A 16,207-nucleotide genomic window follows, 5' to 3' on the forward strand; every position below is an offset into this window, starting at 1 on the left:
TTAAACATGGAAATACCTGGCAAAAGAAAAAGAGGATGGCAGCTATTGAGGATGTGATGAAGCAGGACATGGAGAGACTCGGTGAGAACAGGGTGAATGCACAAGTCAGGTGGTGGTCAGAAACAACTGAATGCTCAAAGCTGTGGTTCATGTACATGCAAGACATGAAGGTGGAGGAGAGTGACCTGACAGGAAATGCAAAAAGAAGAAAGAAAAATAGAATGTTATCAATCACATCACTGTAGTTTGTGCAGCTGTCATCATACAAAAATGTTCTAATGGGTCGAAGCTGATGGAACTTGTTTGGTCTATATTTCCCATCATGGCAGACTATCATGGGTGTGTCATCCTGTCATGAAGTTGCTGTCAGAGAAGGGATATTTGCTTGAAACATTTTTTCTCACTTCCTGTTTAAGGGGCCTCGTCCTCCTCTCCACAGTGTAAACAAGATGAAACATCACCGCAACATATGGAATGTGAGGATGTCGATCCATGATTCAGTCTAAAAAGAAATAAGCACAATCAACATGTTACTTCTATCCAATTCATTTGCCTTCAGATTCTCACACAAAATCAGATGACAGATGACCATGTTTTTGCCTCTCCTCTGGACCCCGCCACAGAGTGGATTATTCAGTGGATTAGCTTTGCTTTGCAAGCGGCAGTCGAGTTCAGCAAACATCTCACAGACATTACCTGTGGTGTTGCACCACAGATTCTCAGTCAAGGGGATTTTCTAACAATTCATTCTGGATCTGATCTTCCATGTCCCCGTCAGAACCTGTGAATCAATCTGGGGAAGCGGGCCTCTTCTGTTTTGAGCATCTCTTTAGCAGCCCAGTGGTCACTCGCAAGTGAATTATCTCTGTAAAGTTCAGAACCTGTGTGGATAGTGCACAGTTTAATATGTGTCATTGTTTGTTGTTTGTTTGTTTGTTGAAATGGATGGTTAATAAAGTGCCCTTGAGTTTTTGTTATTTTTGGCTGGGTCGCGCACAATTGGAGGACAGCATCAGGTGCACAGCATGAGGACATGTGAACTGGTGAAGTAAACGCCCGAGAACCTTCAAAAATCCCACTGAGGTTTAGAAGCTGGTTCACTGCTGTTGAGTTAAAATCGTCCTGTTTAAAATCTTTTCCTTTAGCCACGTCCATGTAATGGTGTGATTATAACTGGAGGAAGAGTTGTGCTGCTGCACGTGATGAACGAATCATAAAACAACATTGACACCTAGTGGTCATTTACAAACATCACTGATCGTTACATCCCTCTTTCTTTTAACAAATAAAATCATACAATATCACTTTAATATGGCAACTTTTGAATCACCAGCCACAAAAAAGTTTCACATTTCCTGCCAACTGATGTCTGTCCTCAGAAGTCTGTGATGATTCCTTCTCAAAATCTCTCATTTCTGTCTTATCTTTTGATCCTTCAATTTTTTCATGATCTTTACGTCTCCATTGTTTTGCAACAGCTGCCAGAGTGATGTGCAGCTTGCCATTCATCAACAGTGCAGCAGGTGACAATCCACAATCTGATGGTGATGCTCTATAACTAAGTTAAAACAAGATACGGATCAGATCCACTGTCTGCAGAGTTTTCAGCAGTTGCTTGAGAATGTGCCCACCTTTCTCAGCTTTTCCATTGGACTGTGCATACAACGGACTTCAAGTGATGTTGCTGAAATCCTTCTGCTCAGAGAACCTCAGCCACTCGTTCCTAGTGATGCAAGGGCCGTCATCAGTCACATCTGTGTTTGGAATTAAATAAAAATGATTTCACATGTGTCAGCAGACAGTTTGATGTGTTGGACAGAAGAGCCATGTCTGCAAAATCGACAAAAATAATCTATGGCGACAAGACAATATTTTCCTTTAAAATGAAACATCCATCGCAACTTTTTTGCCGTTGCCAAACTATGGTTCTCTGCTCAGCTTGTTTCACATCCAGTGATTCGTGCTTCAATGTCTTTGTTCATTCCAGTCCAGAACACAGTGTCTCTTGCCCTTTTTTGCCTTTGACAATGCCTCGATGACCTTCATGAATCATGACATGAATCAAGGACATGTTGGACAGGTCCCAAGAACATGACCAGCCACACCACAGTACCATCATAACCCCAGAGCTAACCTGTATTGCCGCACTTCAGGGGAGAGACGAGATCTGTTGACCTGCACGGGTCTCTCAGGTTTTGCTGAGAGACCAGGAGAGGAGCACTGCTGCTTTTTATGCCGAGAAAGAGAAATGACACCGATCTGAGTGGTAGTCACAGGAGGACAGCGAGGGTTCTTTAGACGTACAGGACAGGTTCTCGGGAAGTGACCAACTGCACCACAATATAGACATAAGCCACGAGACAAACGGAGTTGACGCACATTTGGTGTTAGTCTCGTCCTCCCCACCTGCATGGGTTCAGGGAGATCTCCTGGAAGCTGAGGAACGGGAAGAACAGCAGGTTCACGGACATACAGTCGAGGTTCTGGTGGTTAGAGCGGGACTGGAAACACCATATGTGGAGTGGACCGTTTCATACTGTTGTCTGTACGGACAGAAAGTAAAATGAGTTCCTCAAGAGGAGGGAGAGTTGGTCCTGGATGACACTAGCCAAGCCATGACAGAAAGCAGACATGAGAGCAGGCTTGTTCCAGCCAGCTTCAGGTGTGCTGGTTCAGCTGCAGAGCCCGCTGTTGAAGCTGGTGTGGAGACGCCAGGTTCAACAGAAGTGCAGGTAGACGGTCAACGACGGAAGAGCTGCTCTGCAGCTGCTCCAGGACGCTCTGCATTACTCTCTCAAGAGTCGGGCCCTGAATGCCTAAAGCCTTGTGCAAACCCACAACCACTGCTGGGTCAAAAATTTGACTAGATGGTTCTGTCATGTTTGCCTAAGAAGTGACCCAGGTGCAGATGATGGCAGGTTGACAGAAGGCACGGACAACGATATTAAATTAATACATTTAATGGACAAGTTACAATAAACACAGACAACGAAGACAGGAACTGAAGGCGCCGGAGTCAAAACACGAACCGGGAAATACACAGAGGGACTGGGGAAAAATCTGCAACAAAAGAGAGGTGAATTAGATTCAACCTTCAAAAACAGGGAGAACTCAAACACGCTCGGATATAAACTCACGAGGTCCAAGCAACTAAGAGCGCGACGTGGAGAAGACTCAAACTCACACGAAGGGAAAAATCTACACAACAATCGATAAATGAAAAGTGAGTTTTAGAACACTCACACGCAGTCTGGAAGAATTGAGGAGATGAAAACAGAAGCGGAGCAAGAGGAGAAAGCGAAACTCAGGAAGCGGCTGAAGAGAAATTCAAGCGCACGCAGGAATCTAGAAAAATTCAGAACAACAAGGAGGAAGATCAGTCTTGGGAGATTTACCGAATGACACGAAGTGACCATCTAGCAGCCAGTAGCCTGGAGCTCGCCAGGTGACACACACCACAGGAGTTGATGACGGCTGCGCTGCCATTAAGCAGGATGGGACAAAGGAAAAGGAAACTACAGGGGGTGAACAAAATAAAAGCAGGCGGAACAGACAGAATAAGAGAGCACAGAGTGCTGAACGTGACAGTTAATGATGAAATATTGTACCTTGCTCCACTCCTTGTTTCCTGTAAGTTTCTCATCACTGCACTTGGGTCCCACTCCGCGTCTTGACACATCACAGACTATCTGGACGACAAAGCACTTGTAGTTCTTTATTCAGTGTTCCCATACATGGTACATTCTGATTCACCACAGTTCTAAAAACAAATAATGATCAAAATTCAATCACTAGGTAGGAATTTGTTACAATTCCTCATCCTTACTATTGGGGTAATTATTTCATGAAAAAGAAAAAAGAGGGCTGAAGATTAAGGCGCATTGTCGCCGTACATCAGTGAAACAAGAGTGAATCCTAACGGCGGCACTGCAAGAGGAGACCTGACTTGCTGGCGATCCAAAGCAGAACATTAAAAAGACAGGTGACAAGAAAGACACGTGTGTCAAAGGTTCCTCCAGCACATTGAATATGCTCACTTTATTACCGTGGGAATATAATGTATTTGATTCCTAAGTGCCGCCTGTTAACACTGACCTGTTGTCAGGGTGACTCTGACTTTTTTTCTTATTTTGTCGGGTGAACTCATTTTGGAATTTATCGACAGCAGATCACACAGGAAACCCCTGTCTAAAATAAGATCATGACCATTTCAGTGTGGAAAGCACCTTTGTGTTCAGGTGTACAATTATGTTGAATTGATGAGGCAACACCTTGAATTCCTCATAGAAGAGCACTTAAGAACAAATTAAAACACAGACACTCCCCAAAGTGGAATCATTAAACATAATTAGGAGGAGCCTGATCTTTTGTCAAATAAGCGACTCTTCATTATTGACCGGATGGAATGAGGATATGAGAGACTTTCATTTGAACTCCAGTTTTGTTCACTGAAAGCAGCGTCAATTCAGCAAGAAGAAAGAGGATAAAAGACAAAGAGTTATACACAGAAATATACACCATAACTGACACTGAAGCCCAAAATGAGTCATACCCCAGTCAAGATCTCCTTCAGGTTGCTTTTTTTTCACCCAACCATTTGGTTTCATGAATGACAGGCGTCACCCAGAACAAAATAAGGTGATGTACAAGGGCCATCATTGTGGCTGCCGATATTTATGATCTGTTATTTTCATTTCAACCAATGGCATGTCCAAAATGATTCACCCAACAGCTTGTCTGCGTCTCCACCAATATTTTGGCCCATCTGTCTTCAGTATTGGGCCTCACTCTCTGATCTCCTGGTTGTTTTGCTGATATGTCTCTGCAGACAACCTTATGTTGCTGAGCATCTTCATGTCTTCTCTTCATGTCAAATGAAGACTACATCATGGTGGTCCGACCACTCGACCATTGTTGCACCAGAACATAAAACAGAATATCGGAAGTCTTCCACATCTACATGAGCCATTACAAAGACCAAGTGAACTTTTGTGCGTCCTCCTCCTCTGAATCCATGGAGCCCAGTGTTGGCTTTCTGGCTGGTTGTGTTGATTCGAAGCTGACCTGTTGCCTCGCATTGAAAGTTGTGGAGGAAACCAGAAATCAAACTGCTTTGACAGCCACGTTGACCTTTTTCAACTAAAGGTGCCACCCTTTGGATTGAGTAGAGGACCTGTCACTTCTGAAAGGCTTCTGAACGTTGTGTTGGCTGGCCTCATTTGCAATTCATGTGTCGTGTACCTCAGCGATATTTCACTTCCTTCACCTACTTTAACACATAATAGATCTGGGTGAGGTTTTGCCCAGACTCTGGTTCAGTCGTTTCCTCATGAAAACCAAGCTAATGTCATTTTGACTTGGATGGTAAAGGCAGGAAAGGATGCTTGTTTTATACAGAAAATATGCCACTTCTCTCACCGCAGATATAAAACCATTGCAAACGTCGTTTAACATTTCAACACATCAATAAGAAAAATGTGTCCTTAATCAAAACAACACTGTTATGAAAATGACATCAAACCAATTGAGTCGTTCTTCAGTTTAGTTTGTATATTGCAGTTAAGAGATATTCATTGATTAAAAATGTGACACAAAACTATTATTGTGATACAAGTACAGATTTAACTGCAACTCAAAATGTCTCAGATTCACTTGTTTGTCTGACTCTTGATGCTGACATGTTTTGCTTTTGACCAACCAGTGACTGATTTTGAAAAACAAGCAGCAACTGGCAACACCATATGGCGACAGAATCTAATCTAACAAACACAAAAAGTACAGAGGAAATACGGCAAGCGTCCTTGAGCGCCAGAGTCTTCAAAAGAGCCAGAAAGCTAGTGAGCGTCCATGAGCGCCTAATCAGTCCAGAGAGAGCCAGTCCACAGGATTGTGGGAAGAGGAACCAGGTAATCAGGCAGAGACACACTGGAAAAAAAAGAAATTAATCAGAAAAACTCACTAACACAAAGCGCATGGCAGAAGTGTCCATGGTCCGCAGAAGAATCTTTTAGAAGACCAGACAAATTACACAGGATCATACCAAGGTAGTACAAGTGACAAACTGACGGAGACTGTCTGCTGAACGGCGTTTAAATGTCATGCAGGAGGATTGCGAGATTGGGTTCAGGTGTGTGTCTGTGGCAGGAAGATGCCACCCCCAATCCTGGAAGAGAAAGAGAGCAAGGCGGGAGCAGACCAAACTATTCTGAACAGACGGAGGGGGGTCTGTGACACGTCCAGCCAAAAATCCAAATGTTTTTTTTTTTTCCAAAAATATCTTCTTCACCCATGGAAGGAGAGGTTTGGCTTCAGGAATGAGTGACCCAAATTGGCCTGGATAGTACTGGGAGTCAAATTAACATTCGCTTGAAACATTTACCACCCAATATGGGTCACAATGAAACTCTGTAGCTATTCATCAATTGCACCAGTTTCTCTGCTTTCTTACTTGAGAACCCTAGCATCACATATTCTGATAAAACTTGGAGCCAACTTAAAAAACATTCTTCTGAATTCTTCCGTTTGTAGCTCCAGCACAGGACTTATCCATAGAAGGTGCTCCTCAATGCTGGTGCTCACTGGACTGATGGTGAGGAGACTCAGCAAGTTGCTCACAGTCACCAATCATCTGTCTGTCCCACTTCCTGTGGAATCAGAAGAATCAGAATCAGAATCAAATTTATTGCCATGGTCAGTGGGGAGCCCACTGACTAGGAAAGTGCCTTGGAATAAAGTGCAACAAAAAACAAATAAAATAAAATAAATAGAATAACATTACAACAAGGCTGTTCATGAATTAAACAGTCTGACGGCCGAGGGGAAGAAGCTGTTCCTGTGACGGGTGGTTCTGGTCTGGATGGACCGTAGCCTCCTGCCAGAGGGAAGAGGAACAAACAGTCTATGTCCAGGGTGAGAAGGGTCGGCTCTGATCCGACCTGCACGTCTCTGGGTCCTAGAGGCATACAGGTCATGAAGAGGTGGCAGGCTGCAACCGATCACCTTCTCAGCAGAACGTACGATGCGCTGCAGTCTGCTCTTGTCCCTGGAGGTGGCGCTGTTGTACCAGACGGTGATAGAGGAGGTGAGGATGGACTGGATGATGGCTGTGTAGAACTCCACCAGCAACTTCGTCGGCAGTCGTAGTTTTCGTAGCTGCCTCAGAAAGAACATTCTCTGCTGGGCCTTCCTGATGAGGGACCTGATGGTTGGCTCCCATTTGAGGTCCTCAGTGATGGTGGTTCCCAGGAAGCAGAAGGAGTCCACAATAGGAATGGATAAACCAGCCAACATGAGAGGGGACGGAGGAGCTGTTACTCTCCTGAAGTCCATGATCATCTCCACTGTCTTCTGAGCGTTGAGCTCCAGGTTGTTGTTGCTGCACCAGGACACCAGCCGCTCCACCTCCCTCCTGTAAGCCGACTCATCTCCATCTGAGATGAGCCCGATGATGGTGGTGTCGTCCGCAAACTTGATCAGCTTCACGGACTCGTGGCTGGAGGTGCAGCAGTTAGTGTACAGAGAGAAGAGCCATGGAGAGAGAACACAGCCCTGAGGAGACCCAATGTTGAGGGTCCGAGTGTCAGAGACAGTCGTCCCCAGCCGCACACGCTGACTTCGGCTGGTCAGGAAGTCTGTAATCCATCTACAGAGGGAGTCAGGCACGTCCAGCTGGCGAAGCTTGTCTTCAAGCAGAGTTGGAAGAATTGTATTAAAGGCAGAGCTGAAGTCCACAAACAGGATCCTGGCATAGGTTCCTGGGGAGTCCAGATGCTCCAGAACGAAATGAAGGGCCTGGTTCACTGCATCGTCCACAGATCTGTTGGCTCTGTAGGCAAACTGCAATGAGTCCAGGTGAGAAGCAGTGATGGAATTCAGGTGAGAGAGAACCAGGCGCTCAAAGGACTTCATGACCACAGACGTCAGTGCCACCGGTCTGTAGTCATTCAGTCCTGTGATCCTGGCCTTCTTGGGAACAGGAATAATAGTGGAGGACTTAAAGCAGGCAGTTACATGACAGGACACCAAGGAAGCATTGAAGATGTCCGTGAACACTGGAGCCAGCTCAGCAGCACAATGATTCAGGATGGCAGGGGAAACTCTGTCCGGACCTGCCGCCTTCCGAAGGTTCAGCCTCCTGAACTGAGTGCGCACGTCTTGCTCCATGATGTCAAGAGAAAGAGGGGGGAGGTGAGGGGGTGGCTCATCAAAAGTGACTGTGATCTTTGCTGTCTCAGTGACATCATTGGTCTTAGTTGTGTCACTAAGAGACACCACAGTCCTTTGTTTTAAAGTGGAACATGGGGCTGGAGAGACCACAGAGGTGTTGGTGCAAAATGGCTGCTCAAAGGGACAATAGAAGTTGTTAAGGTCCTGTGCAAGAGCGAGGTTGTTCAGACTGTGGGGGGCACGTGGCTTGTAGTTAGTGACCACCTTGAGCCCTCTCCACACCGCAGCCAAGTCATTGGCTGAGAACTGCTGCATGAGTTTGTCAGAGTATGCAGCCTTAGCTTTCTTCAGCTCCCTCTGAAACCCATACTTCAGCTCTTTGTAGCAGTTCCTGTCCCCACTCTTGCGAGCTGCCTCCTTCTCCCGTCTAATCTGGCTGAGTTTAGTTGTGAACCAAGGTTTGTCATTTGCATAACTCACCTTGGTGCGCGTTGGAACTATGCACTCTTCACAGTAGCTGATCCATGAAGTCACAGTGTCTGTATACTCATCCAGATTATTGGTCGCAGCCCTGAACACCGCCCAGTCTGTGGTCTCCATGCAAGCCTGCAGCTCCTCTTTCGCTTCACTTGTCCAGATCTTCATGCTCCTCACAACAGGCTTTGCCAGCTTCAGCTTCTGCTTGTATGTAGGAACAAGATGAACCATCAAGTGGTCAGAGAGTCCCAGTTCAGCTCGAGGGAGGGTGGTATAGGAGTTGCGGAGCGCTGAGTAACAGTGATCCAGCACGCTCTGCTCTCTGGTGGGACATTTTACAACCTGCCTGTACCTGGGAAGCTCCTCACTCAGGTTTGCCTTGTTGAAGTCATCAAGCACAATCACAGGAGAGTCCGGGAAAGTTCGCTCCACATGCAGGACCTGATCCGCGAGCGCACTCTGAGCCTCACGTACATCCGCGCTAGGCGGGATATATACGGCAGCCAGAATGAATGAAGCGAACTCACGTGGGGAGTAAAACGGCTTACAGTTCACGATCAGACATTCCAGAGAGGGAGAGCAGTGCTGAAAGATCACCGTCACGTCCGTACACCAGCGATTGTTGATGTAGAAACACAGTCCTCCACGGAACCCGGAACCCGGTCCGCGCGGTGAAGCTGGAAACCCTCCAGATGAAGCGAAGTGTCCGGGATGAGATTGCTCAACCACGTCTCCGTGAAACACAAAACACAAGAGGAGGAGAAGTCTCTGTTCCGTCTCAACATCAGCGCCAGTTCATCCATCTTATTGCTGAGCGAGCGGACGTTGGATTATCCCGGGAAGCGGAGTGCGCGATCCTCTTCGACGAAGGCGAACGAGCGCACCGGCACGTTTCCCTCTCCTCCTCAGTTTCTTCCGCCCCGCCAAAAGATAAACTAACTCCGCAACTGACACCAAAAATACTGGTAGTAAGTCAGACGGAGTCATAGCCCTGATGTTCATCAACTGATCTCGTGTGTAAGAACACGCAGATGCTCCATCAAAACACAAAAATAAACAAAATAACATGCACGGTAATTCCAGGCCAGCCTTCGTCGGCGCCATCTTGAATCATTCTCAAACAGCCCACCCAACTTTAGCTGTTGGAAATGCAAAAGCAAGTGTTGAGGTCCCAAAATAGATCAAACAAGTGAAGATATCATTGAGAACTTGAACTGAAAATCACTGGACATGGGATACCTGCATTTCATCTATTTGAATTAAACATGGGCGAACACAACTTGAAATATTGCACAGAAGGCATTACACCAGCAATAGGTTGTCAAAGTTCTCTCCTTTCACTAATCCAACTTGAAAAAAACGAGTTGTAGTCGTAGTGTTGTAGTCAAGAACAAATCAATCAAGACCAAGAAAGTACAACAAGTCATTTGTTATTCTTTATTCAGTGTTCCCGAACATGGTAGATTCTGATTCACCACAGTTCTAAAAACAAATTATGATCAAAATTCAATCACTTGGTAGATATTTCTGACAATTCCGCATCATGATTTCATGACAAAGAAAAAGATTCAAGAAGATTCAGGTGCATTGTTGCCATACATCAGTGCAACAAGAGTGAATCCTAGCGGCGGCACTCCAAGAGGAGACCTGACTTGCTGGCGATCCAAAGTCTGCCCAGGTCGTAGGCGAGTCTGTCAACAGTGATGCACATGGGGAACTCGCGCCAAGTAGAGCCTCTCGGATTACTATTTGTGATGCCCACTCTGTTGAAGAAAAAGATATAAAATGGTTGCTGATATTGTTTCATAGTAGAAATGACAAGGACCAGCACAATGAGGTTCAGATGCCAAGTCTTTGCTTACCTTTCACAGATGACACCATGCGGCATCAGTCCAAAAACTGATCCGTCCTGTCCCACTTTGATCGACTTAAAGGACCCAGGCACTTGCACCCATGATGTACTTCCACAGCCGGAGTTGATATTCTGAAATCAAACAAGACGGGAAACTCTGGTGACAAATGTAAAAAACCTGAAAGTTTTCAAAAAAAGACTGGCAACCTGATGACTGAATAGTTCCCACGTTATGATGTTGTGTATGTATTTGCATTGCTGTGGCGTCTACTTACCCACATGACATAGACCCGATTCGATGAGTCGACCGCCCAGCATCTATTCTGCCCGCAGCTGATTTCTTTCATGATATTTGTCTTCAAAACCCAGCTCACAGAGCCGACACCTTTGTAGTGCAAAGCTGAGCTGCCTCGAACACAGACGGTTCTGTTGTCACTGGCTCTGACTCCCATCAAAAAATCGTTCCCTCCAGCTGCCACCACTTTCAACTTCAAACCTGGAGACAAAGACATAACACTTGTCTCAAACCTATTAAAGGAAGGTCATCATGAAAGTTCCTGATGAAAAATACCTGAGGCCTCCAGAAATTTGCTTCCCACCATTTTGAAGAGTTTGTTGCTGGAATCAGTGGCCCACAGCCCAGAACGTCCGATTGAAATGTGACGAAGGCGTTGGTAGCTCAGGAGGCTCCAGTGTGTACCAGTGAGCATCAGGGTTCGATATCTGTTGGTGGCAACCAACATTCCTTGTCCGGCATCAAACTGACGGAGGCCGTAATGCCTGGGAGCTTCCTCACACCTGAAGGCTACAAAGCAAAGACAAGGTTAGTCACAACATTTTCACTTCTCTTCTCCAGCGGTGTGTTCAGCTACCATGACTGGCAGCCAGGAAGCAAGACAGCAGCAAGAGAGCGATGGCAGTCTTCATGATGTGGCTGTTCTTCAGGTGGTGGTTGTCTTCAGGGAGGCTGATGTCAGGATCTCAAGAGGCTGCTGCTCTGCTGCTCTGCTGCTTGGTTGGTCGGGCTTTTATAGGCAGAAGAGGTGGGTCAGTCTACATTCCATGCAGGTTTGACAACTTGATTTCCAGTTAGTTGGCTGGAATTCAATGTTAATCAGGTATGAGGAAAGTCATTATTTAATGTGACATTGAAGAATGTAGTTGTAATTGTTGCCTGTGACAGAAGAGCAGCAGCTGGAGTGAAATGGAATCTTCATCGGACGGTAGAGAGATTTGCCATGATGTGCAGGTCAGAGACTGTAGCGATGGCACAAGGACCAAGGACTGAGTTAGAAGTGTTGGAGATGAAGATGCTCCGGTTTTCATTGGAGCAACTCAGGAGGACAAGATTTGAAATGAGCATATCTCTACTGTAAATGAGAGGGACAGTTCATGTATGTCTGAGTCAGGGAGGACAGAGTGAGGTGGTTTGAACCAGACAACATGGAAATACCTGGCAAAAGAAAAAGAGGATGGCAGCTATTGAGGATGTGATAAAGCAGGACATGGAGAGACTCGGTGAGAACAGGGTGAATGCACAAGTCAGGTGGTGGTCAGACACAACTGAATGCTCAAAGCTGTGGTTCATGTACATGCAAAACATGAAGGTGGAGGAGAGTGACCTGACAGGAAATGCAAAAAGAAGAAAGAAAAATAGAATGTTATCAATCAAATCATTGTAGTTTGTGCAGCTGTCATCATACAAAAATGTTCTAATGGGTCGAAGCTGATGGAACTTGTTTAGTCTATATTTCCCATCATGGCAGACTGTCATGGGTGTGTCATCGTGTCATGAACTTGCTGTCAGAAAAGGGATATTTGCTTGAAACATTTTTTTTCTCCACCAAAAAATCACTTCCTGTTTAAGGGGCCTCGTCCTCCTCTCCACAGTGTAAACAAGATGAAACATCACCGCAACATATGGAATGTGAGGATGTCGATCCATGATTCAGTCTAAAAAGAAATAAGCACAATCAACATGTTACTTCTATCCAATTCATTTGCCTTCAGATTCTCACACAAAATCACATGACAGATGAACAGTGAGGGAGAGGACCATGTTTTTGCCTCTCCTCTGGACCCCGCCACAGCGTGGATTATTCAGTGGATTAGCTTTGCTTTGCAAGCGGCAGTCGAGTTCAGCAAACATCTCACAGACATGACCTGTGGTGTTGCACCACAGATTCTCAGTCAAGGGGATTTTCTAACAATTCATTTTGGATCTGATCTTCCATGTCCCCGTCAGAACCTGTGAATCCATCTGGGGAAGCGGGCTTCTTCTGTTTTGAGCATCTCTTTAGCAGCCCAGTGGTCACTCGCAAGTGAATTATCTCTGTAAAGTTCAGAACCTGTGTGGATAGTGCACAGTTTAATATGTGTCATTGTTTGCAGCCAACTGGAACAACTGGAACACGAGTTCATCTTGTGCCAAACTTCGAGAGTTGACACCCTTTAGAGGAAATGGATGGTTAATAAAGTGCCTTTAAGTTTTTGTTATTTTTGGCTGGATCGCGCACAATTGGAGGACAGCATCAGGTGCACAGCATGAGGACATGTGAACTGGTGAAGTAAACGCCCGAGAACCTTCAAAAATCCCACTGAGGTTTAGAAGCTGGTTCACTGCTGTTGAGTTAAAATCGTCCTGTTTAAAATCTTTTCCTTTTGCGACGTCCATGTAATGGTGTGATTATAACTGGAGGAAGAGTTGTGCTGCTGCACGTGATGAACGAATCATAAAACAACATTGACACCTCGTGGTCATTTACAAACATCACTGATCGTTACATCCCTCTTTCTTTTCACAAATAAAATCATACAATATCACTTTAATATGGCAACATTTGAATCACCAGCCACAAAAAAGTTTCACATTTCCTGCCAACTGATGTCTGTCCTCAGAAGTCTGTGATGATTCCTTCTCAAAATCTCTCATTTCTGTCTTATCTTTTGAGCCTTAAATTTTTTCCTGATCTTTACGTCTCCATTGTTTTGCAACAGCTGGCAGAGTGATGTGCAGCTTGCCATTCATCAACAGTGCAGCAGGTGACAATCCACAATCTGATGGTGATGCTCTATAACTAAGTTAAAACAAGATACGGATCAGATCCACTGTCTGCAGTGTTTTCAGCAGTTGTTTGAGAATGTGCCCACCTTTCTCAGCTTTTCCATTGGACTGTGCATACAATGGACTTCAAGTGATGTTGCTGAAATCCTTCTGCTCAGAGAACCTCAGCCACTCGTTCCTAGTGATGCAAGGGCCGTCATCAGTCACATCTGTGTTTGGAATTAAATAAAAATGATTTCACATGTGTCAGCACACAATTTGATGATGTGTTGGACAGAAGAGCCATGTCTGCAAAATCGGCAAAAATAATCTATGGCGACAAGACAATATTTTCCTTTAAAATGAAACATCCATCGCAACTTTTTTGCCGTTGCCAAACTATGGTTCTCTGCTCAGCTTGTTTCACATCCAGTGATTCGTGCTTCAATGTCTTTGTTCATTCCAGTCCAGAACACAGTGTCTCTTGCCCTTCTTTTGCCTTTGACAATGCCTCGATGACCTTCATGAATCAAGGACATGTTGGACAGGTCCCAAGAACATGACCAGCCACACCACAGTACAAGCATAACCCCTGAGCTAACCTGAATTGCCGCACTTCAGGGGAGAGACGAGATCTGTTGACCTGCACGGGTCTCTCAGGTTCTGCTGAGAGACCAGGAGAAGAGCACTGCTGCTTCTTATGCCAAGAAAGAGAAATGACACCGATCTGAGTAGTAGTCACAGGAGGACAGCGAGGGTTCTTTAGACATACAGGACAGGTTCTCAGGAAGTGACCAACTGCACCACAATATAGACATAAGCCACGAGACAAACGGAGTTGACGTACATTTGGTGTTAGTCTCGTCCTCCCCACCTGCATGGGTTCAGGGAGATCTCCTGGAAGCTGAGGAACGGGAAGAACAGCAGGTTCACGGACATACAGTGGAGGTTCTGGTGGGGAGAGCGGGACTGGAAACACCATATGTGGAGTGGACCGTTTCATACTGTTGTCTGTACGGACAGAAAGTAAAATTAGTTCAAGAGGAGGGAGAGTTGGTCCTGGATGACACTAGCCAAGCCATGACAGAAAGCAGACATGAGAGCAGGCTTGTTCCAGCCAGCTTCAGGTGTGTTGGTTCAGCTGCAGAGCCCGCTGTTGAAGCTGGTGTTGAAGCTGGTGTGCTCTGCAGCTGTTCCAGGACGCTCTGCATTGCTCTCTCAAGAGTCGAGCCCTGAATGCCTAAAGCCTTGTGCAAACCCACAACCACTGCTGGGTCAAAAATTTGACTAGATGGTTCTGTCATGTTTGCCTAAGAAGTGACCCAGGTGCAGATGATGGCAGGTTGACAGAAGGCACGGACAACGATATTAAATTAATACATTTAATGGACAAGTTACAATAAACACAGACAACGAAGACAGGAACTGAAGGCGCCGGAGTCAAAACACGAACCGGGAAATACACAGAGGGACTGGGGGAAAATCTGCAACAAAAGAGAGGTGAATTAGATTCAACCTTCAAAAACAGGGAGAACTCAAACACGCTCGGATATAAACTCACGAGGTCCAAGCAACTAAAAGCGCTACGTGGAGAAGACTCAAACTCACACGAAGGGAAAAATCTACACAACAATCGATAAATGAAAAGTGAGTTTTAGAACACTCACACGCAGTCTGGAAGAATTGAGGAGATGAAAACAGAAGCGGAGCAAGAGGAGAAAGCGAAACTCAGGAAGCGGCTGAAGAGAAATTCAAGCGCACGCAGGAATCTAGAAAAAATCAGAACAACAAGGAGGAAGGTCAGTCTTGGGAGATTTACCGAATGACACAAAATGACCATCTAGCAGCCAGTAGCCTGGAGCTCGCCAGGTGATATCCACAGGAGTTGATGACGGGATGAGCTCCAGCTGCGCTGCCATTCAGCAGGATGAGACAAAGGAAAAGGAAACTACAGGGGGTTAACAAAATAAAAGCAGGCGGAACAGACAAAGAATAAGAGAGCACAGAGTGCTGAACGTGACAGTTAATGATGAAATATTGTACCTTGCTCCACTCCTTGCCTCCTGTAAGTGTCTCATCACTGCACTTGGGTCCCACTCCGCGTCTTGACACATAACAGACTATCTGGACGACAAGGCACTTGTGGTTCTTTATTCAGTGTTCCCATACATGGTACATTCTGATTCACCACAGTTCTAAAAACAAATAATGATCAAAATTCAATCACTAGGTAGGAATTTGTTACAATTCCTCATCCTTACTATTGGGGTAATTATTTCATGAAAAAGAAAAAAGAGGGCTGAAGATTAAGGCGCATTGTCGCCGTACATCAGTGAAACAAAAGTGAATCCTAACGGTGGCACTGCAAGAGGAGACCTGACTTGCTGGCGATCCAAAGCAGAACATTAAAAAGACAGGCGACAAGAAACACACGTGTGTCAAAGGTTCCTCCAACACATCGAATATGCTCACTTTATTACCGTGGGAATATAATGTATTTGATTCCTAAGTGCTGCCTGTTAGCACTGACCTGTTGTCATGGTGACTCTGACTTTTTTTCTTGTTTTGTCGGGTGAACTCATTTTGGAATTTATTGACAGCAGATCACACAGGAAACCCCTGTCTAAAATAAGATCATGGCCATTTCAGTGTGGAAAGCACCTTTGTGT

The 16,207-nt window shown here is 45.4% G+C and overlaps 1 protein-coding gene and 1 long non-coding RNA gene across 2 annotated transcripts; both read right to left on the reverse strand.

The window, feature by feature from the left end:
* Window positions 1-399: 399 nt before the first annotated feature.
* Window positions 400-3,883, reverse strand: LOC128756925 (uncharacterized). Its single transcript, XR_008414327.1, has 3 exons — window positions 2,380-3,883; window positions 1,632-1,754; window positions 400-502 (listed from the first exon to the last, which is right to left on the reverse strand). It is a non-coding gene; the product is annotated as an uncharacterized LOC128756925 (long non-coding RNA).
* A 6,205-nt stretch (window positions 3,884-10,088) lies between these two features.
* Window positions 10,089-11,884, reverse strand: LOC128756922 (fish-egg lectin-like). The gene is made up of 5 exons (XM_053861772.1): window positions 11,368-11,884; window positions 11,067-11,300; window positions 10,771-10,991; window positions 10,506-10,627; window positions 10,089-10,406 (listed from the first exon to the last, which is right to left on the reverse strand). Exons 1-5 carry the CDS (start codon window positions 11,420-11,422, stop codon window positions 10,265-10,267), a joined length of 774 nt encoding a protein of 257 aa, XP_053717747.1. The 5' UTR covers window positions 11,423-11,884; the 3' UTR covers window positions 10,089-10,264.
* Window positions 11,885-16,207: the final 4,323 nt, after the last annotated feature.

The sequence above is a fragment of the Synchiropus splendidus genome, chromosome 4, assembly GCF_027744825.2.
Source record: "Synchiropus splendidus isolate RoL2022-P1 chromosome 4, RoL_Sspl_1.0, whole genome shotgun sequence".
Taxonomy (NCBI): domain Eukaryota; kingdom Metazoa; phylum Chordata; class Actinopteri; order Syngnathiformes; family Callionymidae; genus Synchiropus; species Synchiropus splendidus.